We start from the raw sequence: 23,999 nt of genomic DNA on the forward strand, positions 1-23,999 counted from the left end.
TGTCATTTACCAACCAGAAGAACTTCAGTACCTGCATCCTAATCATTCCAACACAAACTAAATGAAGAAATACCAAATTTTGGCAATACAGGAGTTGCCAGACCTTATGTCCTTGTCATACAATATTCTGTCTCTGACAGTGGCCAATTATACCATAAACTCTCCACACTGCAAGATTCTTCCTAGCTCCTATCCACAAGAAAGTAATTTACATTACTATAGATAATGTATTCTCTCAAGTGTTTACTTTCCAGGGTTCCTCTGAATGCTGAAACAACATAACTCTTTCTTCAACAGATGTCTACATGACCAGCCTCTGTTACCATCCTAAGCTTTTATTTTAAAATTGTTTCTGTTCCTTCCACTGTCATTCCACAACGTAAGTATTGAAATCACAGTCCAGGCCTCAAAAAAAAAAAAAAAAAAAAAAAAAAAAAAACCAAAACCATTAACTAACTTAGACCAAAATAAAGATCAACCTAACTACCATGCTAAAAAGCATTTTAATTAAAATTTTGATTATAATTTCGCTTCAAGGCCATTTAAAATGAGATTACATTTTCCAGCCAAAGCGGTTGAAGGTACTGCATTTTGTGGTATGCACTCTATGGGTGATTGAAGAACAGCTGTGACATGTCCAGTGCTGGGCTCAAGATGGAGTGTGACGTGGCCAAAGCAGCCCCAGCTCCTTCTTCCAGTAGAGCAGCCATACCAAACCACCTCTCAGCAGCTCATGCCAGGATCTCTGTCTCTGAACACCAAACACCATGGACTGTCTTCACATATATGAGTGTATTTGGGTCTTAAATAGTGCAAGAAAAAGCTAACGGAGCAAGAGAGAAATAGGAAAAGAAGAGAAATTACAGAGAGGTCGGATAGCAACATGCTGGAGGTCAGCATCCCATAACATGCTATTGTACACCTCTGCACCTTCTTCAGTCTTTTCCAATTACTAGAAAATTCCCAGAAGAATGTATCTTCATTGTGTTCCCTTAGGCATGCACTTATAATTTATGACCTTAAATTTGTTAATGAGATGTCTTTACCTGAATCACTTTCTATTCAACATTCATTACACTGCTTAATTTCCTCGTTATCTCATTGTCTGCTGAGGTATATCTTCAAACGTGCATTTCAAAATTAGAGCTGATGAAATAAAACTGATGACAACTGAAAAGCTAAATCAACAAATACACTTTTTCTTTAGCTGTAGTTGTAAATGGTGCACGTTTCCTCCAGAAGTTATATTAGAATAGTTCACCTAGAAAATATATTCACTTGTTTGCGTTCTCTTAGTGCAAGCATGAAAATTCACATCACTGCCTTGTACAACAAGTGCTCAGCCTTTTTTGTCTGCAGATCATGTCCTCAATTCTCATAATTTAAGCACTCTTACCAGTATGTAAAGATTCATTAGAGTTCTTATTTGTATCTTACAGAAGAGAACCTTAAAGTCATTTGCCAGGAGAACTTACATGTGACTTGAGCTACAGAACCATGTACTAAACCTCTACAGTCTAAGTCCCTTCAGCATCACATGTCATAAGATGAAGAGAGATAAGTATAGCAGTAAGCAGGGGAGGGAAGGGCACAGAGGTGAGTTTGCATACGAAGGAGTCTTCTGAGGAGTACAACTGTGTTGTACATCTCAGTTTCTGTCCTTCTCTCATTTAGATCAAATAAACTTTTCACAATTCTTCCTTTCCCCTCCTACCACCCACTAAAAATACAAGTGGTCCTGAACAATAAGGTGGTGTTTTTTCTTGTGGTTTTAAGCACATTATATCACTGTCATTTCCCAGAAAGCAACTGACCTACATTGCAAGTAACATGTAACTTAATCCCTTTCTTTGACTACATCGGTCTGAACCATCACAAAAATGTGCCTTCTATACCCCTGTGTACCAAAACCCAAGCACCATTAAGTTTATTTTTGTTTAAATACATCGAGATGTACCTTGTATTTGCAACTTGGTATATACTACATACGTATATGGCCGATATGTCACTTCCCAAGATTAAAAAAAGGAGCTGACATGCTTCATAATCTGTAAATATGATCTGAATGCTGCTGATTTCCAAATGAATAACTACAGTTATTCTACTTTAGTTTTCCCCACAAGAGACACTCTTTTGATCCAATTAAATAAAAATGAAATAAGGGAAATTCGTGCTGAGGAAAAGCAACAGTAATTAACATAAAACTACAGCCTAGTGCTCTGGCATGCTGAGCTGAGGGAACCTATTCAGTGTGAAAGAACTCCAACAAACACCCTACATTCCAATTTTGTCACATACAAACTAGAACAGAAGATGAAAGATATAAACTCCTGGAGGAGAAGGCTCTTATTTCAAGTAATTTTAATAAAATGCCACAGGAATAAAATTCAATTAACAGTAAAAATCATAAGGTTGGGGAATAAACTATGCCAATTTCCCCAAATGATCACAATTTTGATCAAGTACCGTACATACAATTGCTACACTCAAGAGAATCCATTTTTTGCATCCATTCCAGCAGTAAGCAAGCATCAGCTTGTGAACTAATACTCAGTTCAGATCATTCTCACATCATCAGTTCTCACACAAAATAAATTTGATGCAAATAACCACTGTAAAATTGTGTGAGTTACTTAAGTGAGAGACTAATAGACACATTAACCAGATCATGAATTGTAGCCTGCTCCCATTAGAGTATGAATAGCAATGGCTGTTTAAGTCAACGCCTGGGTTCATTCTGTAATTTAAACTTCATATTACTAACTATACATTATGTGTAAGGATTCTGTACCATTTACCTTTTCTCTAATTGTAAAGCCAGTATTAAGGCACTGCCAGTGCCAGACCTAATCCAATCCTCCTCTGTTACGAACAATTCACAAAGACAGGCTCTAAATATGAAACACTGAAATGACTGAAATTTAAAAATGAAAAGAGGACTCCAATTACTTAAAAAATAACTGAGAAACTGATGAACTGTAGGGTAGAGTAGAATCTTCCACGTGAAATCGAATGGACATGAAATCTTCTGATGCAAGTTGCATTTCTAAAAGAGCTCAGACCAAAGCTATTTATTGCAGCTTCAGAAAGCACAGAAGAATTTGTACCTCCCAGAGCTCATGTTCATGTCTGTGTGCAAAAGTGGATAACAACAGCAATACCTAGAGCGGGACAATCTCCCGGATTCTCTTTGCATTTGTAAATGCTACTGAGCAGCCGAAGTAGCAAACTTGGATACTAGCAGTTAATCAGAAAAGGAAACAGTTTTCATTTCATTCTCTGGTGTAAGATTTTTTTGTTGGCCGGCATCCCAGCAAAGTGCCACAGAAAGATGGCTTTTTGCAAGCCTAAGGGTATGCCATGACAGTTGCAGAGCATGAGGCACAAGTCAGCATCTCCAGCCTTTGTGATCTGGAACAGCTGTGTAAATAAAAGCTGTGCTGAATGAAAGGGAAATAAATAAAGAGATGCAAGCCTAACCAAATTCTGCCATCACAGGCGTGGTAAGATATATTATTCTTCTTATGGCACAGTATACAAGACAACACTAGGAACAGCAGCATATTATCCGTATACAGATAAATTAGCGGTATTGCTCTATTACCCTCTCAAATTTTACACATACAGTTGTCTGAACAAAGTAGTTCCTTGCATCCTCAAGGCATCACAGTGGAATACAAATGCTACAGAATTATTTTAACTTTAAAAGCTTTAATATGCACTTTTTGCCCGAGCACAGAGTTATTCACTACAATGACGTGATAGCCAATAAGAAAGTAATAGCTTTGTGCCTTTGTGCATAGTGGTGAAGTATCTGACCCTGCATATTACAAGAAATTATTTGAGGCTAGCGGTGTTTTGAGATGGTTTACTCTGAGAAAGAAAACACTGAAGCAGGTTGCCTTGACGACACTGTGCAGCTACACCAGAAATCAAAAGGAAATGTAGGATCTTCTGCTATGTTAATCATGGCAAAGTATTCACCAAATTGAGTTAAAAGCAAACTAATCCCACGGCAAGTCAATGCTACCTGACCTATGCAATACTAGCTATTACTTCTTATCATAAGCATTATTAGAAAACTGATGACCAAGCCAGATGGTACACACTTCAGAGCTGAGGGCAGTAAGAAGTAAACAACTTGCTATACAGTAATGACTGCTCCAAGTTTCATTTGTTCCTAGGAGACCGCTGGTCACGTACGGCTCTGAGGGTCTGCTCTGGGGGCAGGAGTGGTTTCTAATGGTGACCAAGCTTGATTTCACAACGATGTCCCTGCAGGCTACTTCTCTTCCAGCAGTCAGCAGCATATTCCTAACTAAAAAGCGTAAATAGAAACTCTCCAAGTTTTTAACCGAAAATAAATCAATTCCCTTAACATATTTTGCCCTCCCTGAATTTATCACGCATGCCACCAGATTTCTTCAAATAAAGATCTATCCACACAGCATCCAGATCTGAATGAGTCCCCACAGGCAGACATATATCTTAATATTTACTCTTCATGTGGGATTGCAGTGAGCACCTGGAAGGGAGCTCAATCTGCTAACATTAGCTAAGAGCTCTGCAAACTAGATTTAGAGTAGTGTTGGTGACAATTGTTTTGTAAAAAAGGCACCCTGTACTCCCTTAACTCAGACAGAGGGAACAGAAGCAGATGTGCCCTTGCACGTAATGTCTGGGTGAGAAACAGGACACTGGGACTTTCCTTTTGTCCACTTCAGCACTCAAAGCACAATTCTGATTTTCTTCTGCTGCTTCCACAGGTAATCAACCTTTTAGTAAGGAGCCTACAGAATTACTGACTTCTCTGTCTTAAATTTGAGTATTACCCTGCACCACACATTGCCTGTTGGCTCAAACCCTAACTGGTTACATAGATCCTTCTCCTGATCCAATGGCCTTGGGGCAAACAGAATATCTCTAACCTCTGATGTTAAAACAAAGTATTTACAGTAGGTCCAGTAGGTAAATCAGTGCCATACCCATCAGCTGACAGCTTCCTTAATGAAGGTGATTTAACCAGTTGACCACTAATCCAGGCACTGATATAACTGACCTGGGGTTTTTCATATGGAGTGTGAAATTTCAGTCTGACTGTCTCATGACTTCTCTCCAGGACTTACATACCCTGCTCTGAGGAGAGGTGAACCACATATCTGCGACTGAGACTTGAATGCTGTATGGCAGTCAGAGCTGGCATGGAATCTTGATCACTCCTATTACAAGCTGCTGATTTTTAAAATCAATAGTACCAAGGAGAGCGAGAGCATTCCCTCCTTCTCTTCAAACGACAGCAGGTGGGGACACGAGAAATTCCACCGAGTTCAGGGGGCAAGACCCATAGAAATGCATCTTTTACCAGATTTAGAAGTGTTATTTATCAGTACGCGATAAAATAAAATAAAATAAAAATACAGAATGCAAGGGGATTAAATACTTAGAAGTTACATCATAATACTCATAGAATCATAGAATGGCGTGGGTTGAAAAGGACCATTGAGATCATCTAGTTTCAACCCCTCTGCCATGGGCAGGGTCGCCACCCACTAGACCAGGCTGCCCAGAGCCACATCCAGCCTGGAAAATATACGTTCAAAATAAGTTTCTCACATTATCAGTAGATTTAGACTGGCTTTTTTTTCTGTTTAATTTAACAGAAACTTATCATTCAGTTCTAAAAGAACACCTTCAATCCTCTTTTTAAAAGAGATAAATTCAGATGCCTTTCCAAATCAGAAATACATTAACTGGTACGTAGTGCTTCCCTAAACAAAAATAATGACTTGTTCTTTCTTAATGATCAACAGTTACTACATGGCAGCAATGCCATATTACTTATGCTACACATAAGTAAGGCACTGTTTGTAAACCATTTCAAAGGGAAAACAAAATCAGGAGAGAAGACATTTCTGACACCCCAGAATAATCTGTTGTGATAAGCCATCAAAGGAAAAGATCAGATATCAGAAGTCTTAAACAGACTGCCAAATTTAAATATGAAAAATATTCTGAAGAATAACAAGACATGGTGGAGAAATCTCCATATGAAGGTATTTCTGCATTTTAAGTGCTTTAATCCATTTCATACTAGAATATTTTGAAGCAGTTCCTGTTTCTACTCTGCTTTGAATACCAAATTCAAGAGATACAAAAGGCAGGTGCTACTTTATCAGGATCTCATCCTTTTTAATGAAAAAGTGATTTGCTCAGGATGAAGCTATTACCTGAGGAAGCTCAATAAGAAACTGACACAAGCTTATTGTCACTTTGTAATTCCCTGCTTGATAAATAAGGTTATTATAGACAAGAATTTCTGCACTATGAACTGCAAATCCTAAAAAGTACAGCAACCATATTATTTATACAGCCACAGTCACAATCGCGACCAGGAGAAATAAAAACAGACACACTAAGCAATACCTAATATTCAATCTCTTAAATTTATATTTAGACAAGTAATTAGACCTTCCAAAATATATGAAACACATGCACTGCCTGTTGATCGTTACTTAAAAAGATTACATCGATGCAAAAATTCAGTAAAATGATTAACCTAAGTTGTATTTGACGTCTGATACTTTCAGGGACTCTGTGATTAGATTACTAGTCCATCTAGAGACAAGGGTTTTGATTTTAATGGAGATACATTGAATTATATTAACCTAATACACTGCACACTGTCGCCTTTAGGTGCTAACAGCCATATAGTTTGATATTCAAAAGGATTTTGCTATAAAGCTCGAGACTTTGATTTTTAAAAATGGTTACAAAACATTGAGGGTGCATGAATAAAAATAGTAATTCACTGGTTGAGTTGAAATAGTTTTGTATTATAGTTAAGTCCTGCTTTTGTGATACTGCCAAAATGTGTAGGTGTCTAGAATTTAGTTCTGTGGCCTGTAAGTTTTCCTTTAAGCAGACCAGTATTTGGAGCACTACAGAAGTATTATGATGAAGCTCAAGGAGGGAAGGTTAAGACTGGATGTCGGGGAAGTTCATCACAGAGAGAGTGGTGAGATGCTGGAACAGGCTGCCCTGAGATGTTGTGGATGCCCCATCCCTGGAGGTGCTCAAGGCCAGGTTGGATGGGACCCTGGGCAGCCTGGTCTAGCACCAGATCTGTAGGTTGGTGGCCCTGCCAGTGGCAGGGGGGTTGGAACTTGATGATCCTTGAGGTCCCTTCCAATCCAAGACTTTCTATGATCCTGTGATGAAATTAATCAGAATGATGCAATGTACAATCAAGAACCTAACTCCACAGTCTCACACTGTAAGTAAGGTAGGAATTAAAAATCAAAATTGGTTGGGAAACATGACCCTTCATTAAATGCAACCTCAAACCCAAGTCTGTTGGCCATGGAAAAAGCTTCTGGAGTTGGCCAGATAGTTTCAATTTGGGGCAAACTTATTTCTTTTTTTTTTTTCTCTCTTTTTTTTTTTTTTTTCCCAAATAAAATGAGTTAGGGAACTCAATTAGCAGTCTCCTTTTGGAACTACACCTGTGGCCTTTTGTAAGAGAAACACTGAAACGAAATGTCTTTTCAGAATGTCTCAAAGTACAAAGCCAGGTCTTAGCAAAACCCATGGCTCTCAGGAAGGCCTGGAAGTCCTAGAGTTGCCTTAGTGACTTTCAGATCCTCCAATAAAGTTTGTGGAGAGCTTGAGCTTTATGAGCTGCCTATCCCGTAGCTCTGTGGTCTCTGGCAGTCTTCAGGCAGTATTTTGAATGCCCCACAGATGACATTCTGGACTCCCAGGCTCCAAAAGAGCTTGCACGATGAATGAGCAAGAAACTTCATGTTGTTTCACTACAAGTTTCCTCTTTTTGCAAACTATAAAGCTTTAAACAAAACAGAGGTTTTAATGATTTTTAAAAAAGATGTTCAGTTGGAAAGTTACCAGGCAGCTGTGCTTTCATAGTAATTCTCCTTACAAAAATTATTTCCCCCCTTACCCTGTTTTTGCTATAGCTGTCAAAATGCATGCTTTATCAAACAGCTTCTCATAAACTGGATAGCATTTCATAAATCTGTGAAAGATGGTGATGGTAGTGCATACACTTACTAAGGATCATACATTTAGTTTAACACCTGAAAACTGTCATGCTTGGAAAGCGATAAATGTAAATATCATAATCAATTTTAACTTTAAACAGTGAAAAAGTTTCCAAATTCTGGTTATAAGGCAGGCTCTGCAATTACATGCTGGTTCCATACCACAGTGAAAAATATTTTTTAGCAATGCGTTTGAAGGAGGTGTTTTGCCATCCTTTTACTGTCAAGTGAGATAAACTACAGTACTGTCTTGAGCCAAAACAAAAATGTTCTCTCTGAAAGAAGAGGTTTATTTTTGCTACTCTGGAAATCAAAACCATTACTTGAGGACCAATGATAAGAGACGTGGCTGGAGAGATTAATAATGTGCTAATCATTCATTTAAGAAAATACAGACTTGTAGGAATGGCATTGACATTTTAAATCAGCCAGTATTGCACTAATTTAGTCACATGCAAAAAAAAAAAAGAAAAAAAAAAGTAGGTGGGTAGCAATGATAACACACAGTTAGAAGTGACTAGTCCTGATATCAACAGCACTTGTGATATCAACAGTTATGCACATTTCTCTCTCCTCTTCATGTAGAATGCTCTGCATCTTATTTCCTGATTTTTAGGACACTAATTATCTAACGTAATGCTTAAAACATTGCTAACTGCAAAAAAGATATGCTACAGACAGGGGATTTTATACCATTATCTCTTTTCCATCACATTATCTAAAATTTATCTGTTATTACTAAAAATTGAGTCAATGTAATTGAGTTTTTAGCCATCATCTTTTGATTTACATCTGTTTCAACAGCCAGTCTACCTGGCAAGATCTACCAGGCACTCCAGATCTGCATTCTTTCCTAACACAGGCTTTGCTTGTCAAATCAGCTCCAGCACTCTCTCCAACAGTTATCATCAGGGATTTAATGGACAATATCTCTGGATGAAAAATGAGCAGGAATTCTATTAGCTTTCCTTTGTCTTGAGTACTACCAATGCAAGGCTGACATGACAAACTGTCTTCTGCCTTCAGAATACCACCACATATGCATATACTAGCTATAAGCACATAGCATCTATATGTTTTTCAAGGCATCTCACACTGAAATTTAAGTCAAAAGCTGCCATGTACTAGATTGACTCAGACTTCAAAGATGCAGCAAAATCCAAAATGGTTGAAAGCATTTTTATAGAAAACCTACAGAAGAAATTCACTCCAAAGAGAACAAAAGCTGCATATGCTTAACAAACCCTCCACTTTCCCATTACTAACAACCCTTGTACCATTAAGCCTATTTATCCTGGAAAGTAGATGAGTACAGATAACATAGATTTGACTTTCAAGACGCAAGATTGCCCTCTAGTTTAGGTGCCATTAACTAAACTTAACATACAAGTGATTAATTTGCCCACAAGTGTAACTGTTAGAACAGACGCAGCTAAATTGACTGACTGTATTATTTCATAACTGCCATCTCCACATTAGTATAAGCATAATTCTCAAGCAGAAGTTATTCACTCAATGTAAGAACTGATGGTTGAAAAGAGCTGTGTAACTCAGGAGTAAAATGTGATAAGTAAGATTTCTTTCTGGCTTAAAAATAGGCAGATCAAACTATAGCAAAATGCAGAAGATAAATATTCTAAATCCAAAGAACTATTATTTGCACATTTATATTGCATGCATGTGGAAAGAGAGTCTTTATTCACTCTGTAAAATAATTAACTCATATGCCAACAATGACAACAACAAAAAAAAACTCTGGGACTGATTTAATAACAGCAAATACAATGACATTTTGGACATTTCTTTAAATGTGCTGGTACTTTGTGCAGCCATTCCAGCCAGCTGACACTACAGTGTAATTAATTTCAAAAGCACCATACCTTCCGAAGAGGTTTGAGCTTGGTCTCCATTATAAAGTCGTACTTGCAGAGTTCACAGCAGCGTGTGTCTGAGCTCTTAATCCACTGGTGCAGGCAGGCCTGATGTACAAAGCGCAAGGTCCCTGTGCAGCGACACGGTGTGATGAGGGGACTTTCATCATCTCCCTCACAGTGACAGATCCTGACAAGGAAGACAGCAAGAGCTAGTGAGGAAACTTTCCAATCAGCACTGAAAAGGCACTGGTTTACTCTCATTTTCAGACTTGACATTTATAAGACACAACGTATACGACCTTTCAGATTAAGGCCCGTGAACATACACCTTGTTCCCTTCTGTCACTTAGTAATTTCTCTTCATTTAGCTATTTCCCTTTGAATTTGCTACATGAGCTGAATGTGAATCAGTAGAAATAACACTGTCTTCCAGTTTATGCATGGAGAAACCTTTAAGACAAATATCTGTGTTCTTTCTTACAGTTAGAGTTGAGTAGCTCCTGGTCTGTAATTAATGAAAGAAAACACCCAAGGTCAGCATAATCTAATGTCAAACTGAAAATATCAAGTATGAAAGCTACAGTAAGTTCCTGGGATACATATTAGTAGTTACACAGCTAAAAGCATTAGAAAACAGTTCTGAGCACTCTCTGGAGCAATCCATATAGCACGTGTACACACATGCATGTACATTCTAGGAGGCAGGTGTTAGAAAGTCATGATCCTTTTTCAGTCTTCCCTATCCCTTTGAAGTAAATATCTGCATTATCTGGGAAAACAAAAACTACATCTGTAAGCAGACCCTAAGACAGCCGGTGTCATAACCTTGTAATGGGATACAGAGCTTTTCACATTGCAGTTTCACATACAGTAAGTGTCATAACATTACAATCTGATGTTTTTTTTTTTCCTGTGACATATGTCCAAATGTCTGGATGATCTTCCTCTATTCCAGACAGACTCCCGATCGCAGCAGAACAGTCACTCATTGAAAACAATGTTGTCAACTTTGTTTATAAGCATTCCTGTGAGGGCAGAGCAAGCTCCTCAGTAAGAATGAGGCCTAATCAAACACCTGAAGGGAAGGAGGGTCTACCTCAGGGAAGAGTAACTCCCTCCCATCTACACCTCAGATAAAACACAACAAAACCCTCAAAGCTTAATGAATGTCTGAAGTGTCAGGCTGGCCCAGAATGGGGGTGGGGTGGGAGCGGGAGGAGTCTTAAAACTGCTACTTCAAAATAGAGAAGTAATAGCAACAGCACAGATCCTTGTGTCACGCAAAGAAAACTTTCAGCCTAGCCCTTAGGGAAGGCAGGCTCAGATACATGCATGCACAAGTCTGAAAAAATCTGGTCTGAGGAACAGCTGTGGAACGCTGGTCATGTTGCTCCTCGGGAAGAAAAAGGGCTGAGGAGAGCCTTGCAGAGAGAATCAGCCTTCCTAGAGCTGGGCACAGGAGGCAGGGAAGTCGCCTCATTTACAGGAACAGCGGGCCCACTGCAGGCACCCCAGCAAATATCCCACAAAGGACTGCAGAGTACACACAGGCTGCCACATCTACAAGCATGAGGATGAGGGCTCAAGGTCTAAAGAAAAGCTCTATGGATCAATAACATCACCTTCACTATTCTTTCATGGCATAGCCTAAAGCCAAGAGAAAACAAATCTACAATCACAAGAAAGCAGAACAAAGCTGCTTTGCTAGATATGCAGCAAGAGAGAAAAAAGCTAGGAAAAAAAATGAAGCTCTGGAAACGTGGTACATAAAAGTGAGATTTTCAGTATCCTACTTGGTGCCCATAAGCATCTTCTACCCATGGGAGCAAGAGAGGAAAAGACCTGCCACTTCTGTCTTGGACACATTCTAGTTTAGAGACACTTTACAAGAACTCCATTTGCAATTTTGTCTTTGTCTCAGACAAGCCAAATGCAGCAGTGGCTTAGTTCTTATACAGAAATGTGCTGTATGCTGTCTTCTTATTGAACCTGCAGCAGAACTAAATTTGTCAAAACAGGGCACAGTTACTTCTCTAACAAATTCCCATTCCCAGCTGAGAGTTACACGAAAATCCATCATTTTCTTTTTAAATTAAAGCTATTTCCCAAAGGAAAGCTAGTATTCTTTGTTCATTTAAATTCAAGCTATACATAATTTATTTTACAGGCTCAGCATTTAAACCATTGAGAAATTATACAACTGAACTAGGTACCCAAGAGTGTTTTTTGTACTATTGCCAGAATTGTTTTAAATTATTGTAAGCACTAAAATACAATCCTAAAACTCCACTGGGATCTTCAGATAAAGTGACATTGCAAATTTGAAATAAATAAAAGTATTCTTCAGTAGAAATAGTTATATAAAAATCAGCATATGAATTATACATTCTATTTGTGCTTCTCTTGTACATAATTTACAAGCTAAATATATAAATAACAGGGTGACATTAAGTATGTACAATACACAGAAGTTCCAGCTAATCAATCTAATGATCACTTCTAGTTTTCTAACCAAGAAATATGTAATGAGAAGAAAAATAAACTTCAAATGGAATTAAAGTCCAGAGAACATAACCAAAGGCATGGTTTTCATTAGCTTGAATGCTCTTTGGTGCAATTTAGGTCATCATTATTTGTTTATCCAGAAGAAATTAGCTTAGAAGAAACTTGTGCTACCTGAACTCAGAAGCACAGTCTTCAAAGATAGCTGGGTGCTGACAGTGATTGAAACAGATCCTTGACTGATCTTTTTTTTTAAAGACTGTTACTTTATTTTTTTAAAGACTGTTACTGATTTTTAATATCTTGCTTAGAATAAGCACTCAAACAGAATTTCCTGTGGTTTTGCTCTTTGCTTATTTACTCACCATGTGTATCATAATTATCACAAATCACAGGAAATCAATTATAAACAGTGGTTTTGAAGAATTTGCTGTGCAAACTAAGGTGGGGATACAAAGCATAGACTCCTCTGAAGTGTAGCTAAAGCAGGTGGGAAGCAGAGGACTTCCACTCTAGTCACCTATTCTTACATCATCACAACTGTTCAAAATTTCCTCCCCTGAGACTTTAAAGGCCTGAACTCATCCTGGGGGTAACGCTGGCTTACATACTTGAGAAGTAAGTTGATGGAGATTTCTGTACATGTTGTAGTGCAGCGCTGGCTGTGGTTAATAGCTCAGACAGACCTACAGGATTTGTGTATTCAGCTTTTCTCAACTTTTTAGTCCTTAGCTAGAAAAATGGCCTTCATCATACAGCAATACTTTTCTCTCTCTGGCAACGGAAGGGAGGGAAGGTAGACAGCTGTCTGACTGAAACCCTTGTGTTAGAATCCCTTTACAGACAGTCATTCACTGAGTCGGCAATTTATTTATTTATTTTGCAGGTTTGGCAGCTTAGCGCTTCTAAGATTGCTGCCTGCATTGTCCAGGGAAAAAGATGAGTACTACGGCCATGCTGAGGCCAGGCTCCAAAAATCATGGATACACATCACAACAGAGCATATGTCAGCTATTAGACAACCACCTGAGTCTGACATACACACGTTGTGTGTGTTTATTTTTTGTTTAAGAAAGCTCACTATGAAATTTTAGTAGATAATACTCTTATAGTGCACAGTCTTTCTTATGATCAAGTTTTTGTTTTATGTGACAGTATTTCTCGAGCATTGATTTGCTTCTACAACTTCAACACAGATGTACAAAATGGAGAAATTTATGCCAACATTGTACATACCTGATAAAAATTCTTTAAAGTAACAGGTTCACTTATAATGCCTTAAGTTAACAGAGAGAAAGCCAGAAGATTTAACAAAAAAAAAATCCAAATCGGTCTATTGAAAACAAAATTTGTTCTTCTGAAGGATTTTGCATAATTCATATAAAAACTACTGTAGATTTTTCGTATGCTCCCTACACAAAACCCAATTCCTAAACAGATATGTAGAGCAGATCAAGTTAGAATTTATTTTGAGGGAGATGTAAGTAAAAATGAAAAATTAAAGTTTGCTGAGAAGAAACAATTTAAAATAATTTCTCAGCATTCCTTCTTCTTCAAATTAATCCAATCAAATAATCATCCAAATGATGCTGAAAACTTCACTGACAATACAGGGCTTGACTGTGTGTGACATTTTAAACTTTGTACCGTAATGACTACACAAAAGGAGCTGCTAGTAATTTAAGGTCTATCATCTCCTTCACTGAAGGGCATTTTGATACTGCATGTATAAAAATTTATTTTATTCAAATCATGAGGTACTGCTAAACTAAGAACTCAGAAGTTAGGCATCTTGAGAATTTGGTACTATCTTTAAATCCATGTCAACAAATGATTTTCCCTTCTTTCCCCTGGTCCTGTTCCTTGCAAAACTTAGGAGACAGGAAGAAGAGTATGAAATGAGATGGCAACCCTTTGCAGACATTCATATGCTAATTGAATTTAGGTTCATTTACAGAAAAAAAAAAAAAAAAACCCAAGAAATATCCCAGATGACTGTCCTTCACATCTCATCAAAGTAAGTTGTGAGTTTTTTTCATTCAGACAAACACTTCTTACATAATCTTAGTTTCAGAGGTCAGCTAAAATAATTATTAAGCAGAGAGCTCAGATGGAAAATTTTCAGTTTTTCCTTACAGTGGTTTAGTTTGGCAAAATCCAAAGATTAACCAAAATTAGGATCTAGAAATACTACGTAACCTTAAGTGGCTGCTCATTACCTGAGATGCTTATTACAAGAGACACAAATAGATTTAAACACGTTTGGAGCTTTTTCATTATATGCAAGGTGACAATATTACTTAAGAGAACAGCTGCTAATCTCTACTCTCATTGGAAAAACAGCAGTTATCCTCACCTGTCTTTCACTAATCCCCTTTACTCTTTGGTAATTAAGAAAATATGCCAATTTCTGTGCTGCTGCATATATTCTGCAGGAATCTTATGCGCAGTATGAAAATTATTTGGCAAGCACTCCTCTACAACATCATCTATACAGCTGATTTCTGTAGACTATTGTTAAAGAGGGCTGATTAAGGATAAGAATCAATCAGCATGTCCCTGTTAGAGCTTCAAGCTATGTAAGAATGTCATAATTGGCAGCTGGAAAAGAGTTTGCAGCAATTTTGCATCACCAGAACTCCTTCAGTAGATTCTGTATTAGAGAATTAAAAAGCCATCCAAGCGGCTAATAAAATGTTCAACGACTCTTGGCCACTGCATATAGACAAAGGGTTTTCTTGCTGTAGCAAAACACAGAGAGCTTTACTACAATTTCTCAAAAATGTGTCTAGTCTAAAAAAATATTATTTTTGGTGAGAAAAGACTGAAAAATCAATCAAAATGTTTCCCATCCCAGGAAAGCATGTCTGGACTGATAGTGATTATGCAATGACAGACTGTTACCTGGTTTGGTGACTACCTCTCATAGCAATATCTAACTGTTACTGAAAACAGCTTAGTCAGGGGGTATATAGTGCCTATAGTGTTTTTAGATAGTAATACTTTATGAACAACTCACAGAAAATGAGTAAATTATTCATTATTAAAGAAAATGGAAGAATATCAAACTCTGCTCCTGCATAATTTATCACTAAAGAAGAATCACTAAATCACTAAATATGCTCACCTATCAGTATACTAACTACAGCATGCCATGTTTCTCCTGCTTTTATTTTGCAGGCTGTTTTGGTTTTCTCTCCCTCTCTTTTTTTTTTTTTAGTTCCTGATTTCATTTCCATTTTTTTTTCCACTATTACATCTTAAAGTGATCGAAATGCAAACCAGTCTTCCTCTCCATTTAAATACAGTCTGAATGGAGCACATTAATTCTGCATACCAAATGTAATCAATTTGTATACCTCTTCCCTGTCACTCCTGCCCTTCCATTATATTATACAGTCAGCTGCCTTTATCTGACTAGAGAAAAACACATTTTCAAAATGTTACACCACACCAGTGTGATTTCATAACAGTTTAGGCAAAGCTTTCTCTTGATTTCTGTAAACGTGATCAAAATTTGCAAGAGACCCAACAGCAAATCACATTAGCAAAAATACACTAAATCATTTATTTTGTCAGCGTTTCTTGTCCTTCCATTAATCTTCCATTATAGGTGATAAATAGTATATCTAACCACCTAAAGTTACAAGTAATTTCTGCCTCAGATGCGCTGTCAATACAATTCAACATACATGTCAGACAAGATTTACTGTACTGATACAAGGCAAAAAAACTAAGGACTGCATCTTATGAAAGGACTTAGATTTCTTTTTACTCACCTATTTAAAGTTAAATAACAAAACTGCCTACGGAACACTTGCAATCTTTAAGTACTTAATAATAGAACCCTTCAAACCTCCTCTCATCCAAAATTTCTGGCAGGAAATTGTGTTATTTCATTAACTAAATGTTAGATAAAGAAAATAACAGGTTTTGAGAGAAAGAAGCAGAAACAGGACTCACTTCTTACTCTGCATGTGACCCTAACCACAACAAAAACATGCTTGCCTTTTTTCACATATTCTTGCATTGTACTGAACCATGGAGAGCTTCCAAAAGATACTGCATGACCTGATGGCTAAACAGGTGACAGATGGGGCTCCTAACCATCAGGCAGAGAAGAAAACTAACCAGGATTTGATACTTCTTCAAAGGTTGATGAACCACCATTATCAAGATGAGGAGATTCCTATCAAAACGTCACTTGTAACAAGAAAGCTTTAAACAGGAAAGGAAACAGCAATAGTAATTCTTATGAGGAGCCAACAGGTGGGAAAAGATTCAGAGATTTGGCTCATAAAAGGTAATGTAGCAACTTATGAACGTAAGGAAGATGGGTTAAACAGCCCCTTCAGCCAAGCACTACGAGCTGGCAATTCAACATCCTCCAGTTCCCGGTGATTCTGGAGGACTCTGGATGGTATTTCAAGTCTATCCATTCTGCACCACAGTTTAAATTATTCACTGGATCCAACTTCAGTTTCACTATAAATATTTCAAATAAGTGTTCAATTTCAGTGGTAGTATTTGAGTCTACATATCTTTCTCTGTTTACCTTTATCTTCTTTCCTCAAGGCCAATCTCTGAAGACTTGTTCCTTCCCAAGAGGCTTCTTGTCTGTTGAGTTTGAGAGCACTCCACCATAAGAGTAATGGAGGATTTAAGGGTTTTTAATGCGGTATACTACTTTTTCAGGTTCTGCTAAATAATATTATGAAATAAAGTGTTAAAAAACTTGATTTCACAGAGATAAACTAACATAATAAATTAACACATAGAAATATCCACTCCTACAACTATTGTCTAATTAATGTCCTAGAATTTAAAGATGATTTTCAAAAGTGATACTTAAAGTAGATTCTGCAGATTTCATTATCCAACTTCATTAATCCACTTACTACTTCTGGCAATTCTTAACAGTCTTCTTGTATGCTGTGCTGCGCTATTTACCCCTCTAATGAGGCCATTCCTCTACCTGACTATATATAGAGTCATTATGGAGTTCAAAGTAATCAACATTTTACATCCAGTAAGTTTTTTTTTGTTTTTTTTTTTTTGTTTGTTTGTTTTTTTATAGTGAGGAATTACATCTTATCTAAATGTGTGTGGTTCCTTACAGCTACTTGTAGTTCAGTGTTATTGCTGACATGACTGCATCAGTGCTACAGAAAGATCTTACACTGAAAACATAAGCCAAACAAAGTAACTTTTAATTCTTCCAACATAAATAAGAAATATACCATACAATTAACTCAGAGTTGATACAGAAAGCCCTTATGATACACTAACTATTAGTGTGTTATTAACTAATCCTTTTTCTTTGCTTAGTAGGTCCTATCTGAAAAGCCACAGGACTAGATCCTCACAATCCATTCACTTTATCAAGCCCCACACACAACTTCTTCCTTCAGGGACATAACCCTCCTGCAAACCAGAGAAAGATACTTCTGAGGCTGCTCCTTAAGCCACACAGCAAAATCCATACACAAGGAGAATCTCAGAAACAGGGCAGATTTGGAAAAGCAAGTAGTAGAAAACCTACTCGGTGAATCTCATAAATAAATAGATAGATAGCAGGTGCTATAGCAACTCAGAATTGACAGAACTTATGTAGTTGTCTGTAATCACAGAGGCAGAAACCTTACTTCAAATGGACTCAAGAAGAAAGAAATAGGTTCAGGGAAGAGGTTGTAAAGAACATCATTCATGTCATGTCATTGTTCCCTCATTTTGGAAACAGAGAAAGAGCAATACAGAAGGGGAAACGGCTCTCTTGAAGTGACCAAGAGGCTTGAGTCAGACCAGCTGAAGTACATATTGCGCCATGGCACTACGCTTCTGTCTTCCTGTCACATTCCCACAAATGCAGCTAAATGCAAATAAGGGAAACTGTTTATATTCTTTCCTGCATGTATAAATGTATTCCCACTGCCAGTAATGGATGAGGAAGTAAAGCTAAACATTTGAAGAAAAAATAACTTGCACCAGGATAGGTTTAAGACTCCTCTGTATCTTCACACACTCACTCCATCTAGGTGAGAGACATTCCTCTCAGCCAGTTTTGTAACATCAATTACAAGACAGGAATATCTTTGATGAAAACTTTCAGAAACACTTTGAGAAAATAAAATTTCCACATCACAACCAGCTACATTAATTCCAGTCTTAAAACAATTGTAACAAAAAAGCCTTTTGTATTTCTCATGCAGAAAAAAATGATTACTGTACAGATGCACATCTCAATTGAAATGAACTTTTTTGTGTTTTATTTCAGAAGCAGAGAGATTGTGAATATGAAGGAAAAAAAAAATGCCACAGATGAGTTAAACAAGTACATGGACCTGACCCGAAAAACAGAAACTACAGCAATAAAAACACATCTTCCTCTTTCTTCCTATTAGGATAACTTAGCAGCTATAAAAAATTAACACACTACTGATTCTGTAATGTTCTTCCTCAATGTATTTTCACCACTACAATACAACAGGCAATGACAGCAAATAATAAATTATTATCCCTGACAATGAAGAAAAGAGCAATTATAACTCTTGACAAATTTTGCACAACAGGTCAAGTTATCCCCTGTGTTGGGTTTAACTCCAGTTGTCCAAAGAGCACCTCAACTGACGGCAAGAACAGAAACATGTTGCCATCCAAAGTTTTCAATCTTCCTCTACTAAACAAGAGCCTAGCTGAAAAGTTTGCACATACACCCCAAAATTACATCCCTCTTGCAAAAACTGCCTGAATAATTATAATTAATTTGAATGAGTTGAGAAGACAGATACAAACTCTGAACTTCACTTTCCATCTGAAAGCGAAGTCTAAGTTTGGAGACTTATGTGGCAGAACTAATCTACACATGACAAAGTTAGAAAGTTGTGACCTTATCTTTAGCATTGTAGTCAAGCCAGTAGGAAGATCCACACTAAAAAAAAATATTTCATTTGTTGAATATTTCTATTCAGTTACTAATGACTAAGTGGTCCTATTATATATGCACTGTACCTATGACACTGGATGATAGAATCATATCTTCAATACTTGCTCGCTTGGTGGTTCAGAAATTTAAGACAACTCTGCAGTTGTTGAAGTAGTTATCTCTGCACATTTTTGTATCACTCCAGGCAGACATATTTCAAATGCTTCAAAAATCTCTAACACAGTTACAAAAATACAAAGACACAGCAGTGATGGTAAGGTGAAGAGGTCCCAAGCCCATGGTGTGGTACAATTGTGCAAGCTCATGTACACAGCTGGACTTCACTCAGAACACTCTTAAATTACCACAGGAGACAACAGTAAGACAACTGAAAGGCCCATTCTTACTTGGTAAGCGTAACAGAGAGTATAGAACTATCTGTAATGAGTAAGGGCTTCTCTCTCTTGCTACGAAAAAGCACAATGCCTGCCTGTCTAGTTTTCTTTTCAACACTAGGATCTTTGAAATGTGTTACTAGGTTGAAGTATGCCCTGAAACTGCACGCTGTGGTATACTGAACATCCTCATTCTGACTGCTTACATTTTCATGCAGATTTCTTCACAGCAAAGAAAATAAATCATTTCTGGTTACCGCATCAACAAACTAAGCCTCATCATGCTTTACTCTGTAGAGCAGAGTCAAAGCTAGCACGCAAATTTTAAAAGAGAACAGAGTCTTGTTTCAATTCTGTCGAACTTATGGGACAGCACATTTGCATTTACCACCTGATTGCGTAACTCACATCCACCTAGTTTTGTAATCCAAATTCAGATATTAGCTCAGAAGTGGGCAGCTTGCCTTCATTTCCATGGAAAGCACATACCTTTCGATTGCATGTTTCACCATAAGGATATGAAACTGTCAGATACCAGTTCTTCTCTAAAGAGAACTGTTGGTGTTGCTTTTTCTTTCTCAAAGCTTATTCTAACACTTACTCTGCCCAAACATCCTTTGTATCATTCCAGTCTTTGTGATGGCTACTAAACTAAGAGCCTCTACATGTTCACAGTGCAGAGGTGTTCAGCAGTGCAAAGTACTGCACAACTTAGGCCTGACTGGAAAGATTGTTTTGCAGGTACCATCCATCATATTGTTGTTGTAATGTCACTGAGTCAAGACCAGAAATTTGTTCTGCATAAGTCAATAAACAATGACGCAAAGGGAGCAAAGTTGGATTCAAGCCAATCATCGCAATGTAAAAAACTCTATATCCCATTGCACTGAGCTACCTGGCACTCTTCCTCATTCTCTGGCTGGAGATGTAAAACAGTAATACTCTGTTAGAGCACTCAATGTGTCCATTCTCCTGAGGAAAAACCTAGTGCATAAAAACATTTGGTCCCCTTGCAGAATTATTGGTTTTTAATAAGGAAAGTATACCTTCAGTCTGATACCTGCTAACTTCTCTGTAGCAGAGGCTTTGTGTTACTTCTTACAGCCTGTCTAGCACTTTAGAACAGAGAAATAGTGACAGAAGGCAATCAACAGAAGGTCCAGGTGGTAAGAAATTCCTTCTATGAACATAAAATCTTTCTTATCAAGGACTAACCTGCATACTTCTAAATCATCAGACCAGTCATCATACAACACTGGAGGCTTCTGAGCAGTGTCAGTCACTGTGGGCCCTGCCCCAAAAGGTGCTCCATCGTCTGGGGCAGCTAGAGCATCACTGCCAGAGCCTGCCTCCGCAAAGCAGTCCTTGATGTCTTTATTGTGTCCGAGGCACGAAGATGCAGGCTGCTCATCTCTGCAATAACTTTTCTCTTTGCTTTTTCGACATTTTTGTGAGGAATTCCTCGCTTCCTGAGATGATGCTGAAGATTGTGATTCCTTAAACCTTGGAATCCTTCTTCTGCGATGATTTAAAGTAGGATTCTCAGGGTCAGATATGTCCTGCTTCTTTTTCCCCGTTGTCTCCAGAGTGACAAGTTCAACAGCGTTATTGTTTGAGGACCCATCCTGGTTACTGCATGATCCCTTATTCCTTCTCCCTCTCCTGGACAATCTGGCTTTTTCTCTTGCTCTCCTCCTAGCCTGAGCCCACTGACTCTCATCTGAGGATGATGATGAATCAGATGCATTCCAGCTGGATTTTGCAACCTCGGGATGTAATCTGCAGTCTTTCCCCTTTCCTTGCTTTTCTGCATGCTCACCATTGTCTCCAGTCTCTCTTTTCCGCCTAAACCTTCGTTTCACTTGTTTCTTACCAGACTCCCTATTAGAAGGGGTCAGCACCATGACAGGGGTTGCATGTTCAAGCTCATCTTCTGACAAATCATGCAAAGTAGTAGATCTAGACAAAGCAGTAAGCAAAGGAAAGAGATGGAAATGGTATGGGTGGGTGGAGAGAGAGAGAGAGAAATCAGAAAAAAAAGGATGAAAAGGAGAACATGAATTATGATATGAGACTGAAAAGCCAAAACAGAAACAAAACAGATCAAAAGAAAAAACTAAAGTCTATGAAATTATGAATAGCGTTATGCAGAAGCAAGAACTACATATTCTACGTGTTACTTAATAAAGGCAATAACAAACAAATATCAATCTGATTAGATACATATTTCTCAGCACATACCTACAAATGTCCTGAGTGGAAGGGCAGACAGACAATCGTGACTGACTCCTGGGAGCCGTTCCTGTTGTAGGGCTGCTTGCCTGTTGAAATAAGTTAGACAGTTTGGAATCTTTGTCCATGAAATACATTGCAGATATTTTACTGCTTTGCCACATGATTACAAAATTAAAGTAACTGCTGCTGCTGCTGCTGCTGCTGTTCATAGCGTACTGCTGAACAAATGCAAGTTCAAAAATACAGGAAGCCTGACCAAAAGCAAAACCTATTTGTGGAACTAAATATGACTGAAGTGTTTCAGCTGTCATTTGTTCATGACTACTTCTTGTCACTGTTTGAGGAAGCAGCTTTCAACATACGAGATTTCAATTTGGTTTCTATCTACCGTAAATGTCTGATGGGAAGGGATGTTGTTTTTATTTCATGCAGTCAAACAATCATGATGATTCCTTTCAAAACAAAATAAAGGGCATTTACATTATGCTGAGTGATGAAGAGCACAAGGTAAACCTATGCTGAGCAGACTGATGAAACATCAAGAAAATTAAAGTATGTTTTAAAAGGTTTTTAAGGCAATTGCATCTTCAAGAAGAGCTGAAAAATATCAAACCGATGAGCCTGGAAAGACCAGTGTGCGGGCTGCAACTCTAGAGAGCTGATCACATTTGCAAACAGCAGGAAAGAGAGAGAACATGTTTAGCATATAACATTTTGCTCATAAAATTGTTGCTACAAATTGCAAACTCCATTGCTCAATACTTCTGCTGAAAACTTATTTTGAGGGTGTTAACATAAAACCCTTTCCATCTGTCTCACATTTTTCGGCAGCACAGCTGTTTGGAATCCAAGTTCTAATCCAAAGCTTTGTGATTCTTCACTGACCTGGTACAGTATTGTGAGGAAATGTATAGCATCCTTAAGGCTATACCATTCCTATAGTTCATAAGAACATTACCTTTCTGTATGGTACTCTGTGCCACTGTGAGTGCCACTACCAAATGGAGACAAAATAATGGTCTAATCAGGATACCATCAAAGACTTGACAGCAATGCTTTTGCATTAAATTAATCTAGCTTTAAGAATTCAGGCTCTCCTTTTTACCTTGTGATGTGCTATCACAGCACCAAAAATGCTACCGGTTCTTTACTACTACGCCCACAAAATGAAACTTGGAGGTATGAAAATGAAACTAACATGAGAACTCAAACCGATGAAGCATTTGGGCACAATATTCTAAAGGTATTTCAATGCTTTGGTCCACCAGGCAATGGAGGAACACAAGAATGTCTGCAGAACAAGTATCAATGAGAAAAAAATAAAGTGTTCATACATCACATCTCCTTTTCTACAAAAGCAAAGTATCATGACATGTTTCCCAAGGGAATATGATTACATGCACTATGAACAATTGGTATATGCATGGTTGGGTATATAATCTTTTCCCACTTTAGCCTCTGTGATCTGTTTTAAGTAATTAGGAATACCTTAAGCTGTTTGCACAGCTACTTAAAGAGGAAGGATGACACGAGCACCAGAGCTACCTCATTGGACTACATGCTGATACAGTGTGAAAAAATGTGCCTCCAGATAAACAGCAGGTGAAGGCCTGCTGAAGAAATGCAGCCCCAGTCAAGGGTGGAGTACTGCATTCATTCCTACTTCCCCTTTTTTGGGTTGGTTTTGTTTGTTTGTTTGTTTTTTGTCTGTTTGTTTACTTTGCAGCTGGAGGACTTTATCAGCACTTCTCCCTGGATCTGTGTTACATACAGTTCAGGCTTGGTCTTCAGTAGTGGTCAGGTTATGCCCACACCATAAAGCCAAGATTTACCCTTTGAATGGATACAGAGAACATCAAAACAGTACAGTAACTGTAGTGTAGTTCTGCATAAGTTCAAGAACGTTCCAGCAGCTATTAAGGCAGGAAGTCAGCCTGGCAATTCTTAAGAGGGTTGGATTCAAGCCAAGAATTAAAACAAATTGTTTGAAAAGCTTTTACACTTATTATTGGGG

The 23,999-nt window shown here is 37.9% G+C and overlaps 1 protein-coding gene across 5 annotated transcripts in view; it reads right to left on the minus strand.

The window, feature by feature from the left end:
• Positions 1 to 23,999, minus strand: part of MARCH1 (membrane associated ring-CH-type finger 1) — a 220,403-nt gene that overhangs the window by 14,860 nt on the left and 181,544 nt on the right. For 4 of the 5 annotated variants that reach the window (XM_004940913.5, XM_015285291.4, XM_015285292.4 and 1 more), the window contains 3 exons: positions 21,992 to 22,071; positions 20,966 to 21,709; positions 9,938 to 10,118 (listed from right to left, as the gene is read on the minus strand). In XM_004940913.5, the coding sequence (XP_004940970.2) occupies positions 9,938 to 10,118; positions 20,966 to 21,654 (870 nt within the window). In that variant the 5' untranslated portion in view covers positions 21,655 to 21,709; positions 21,992 to 22,071. The remainder of the gene's footprint in view (positions 1 to 9,937; positions 10,119 to 20,965; positions 21,710 to 21,991; positions 22,072 to 23,999) is intronic. The other variant, NM_001286224.1, reaches the window with a different exon arrangement.

This window comes from Gallus gallus, chromosome 4 (genome assembly GCF_016699485.2).
Source record: "Gallus gallus isolate bGalGal1 chromosome 4, bGalGal1.mat.broiler.GRCg7b, whole genome shotgun sequence".
In the NCBI taxonomy this organism is placed as follows: domain Eukaryota; kingdom Metazoa; phylum Chordata; class Aves; order Galliformes; family Phasianidae; genus Gallus; species Gallus gallus.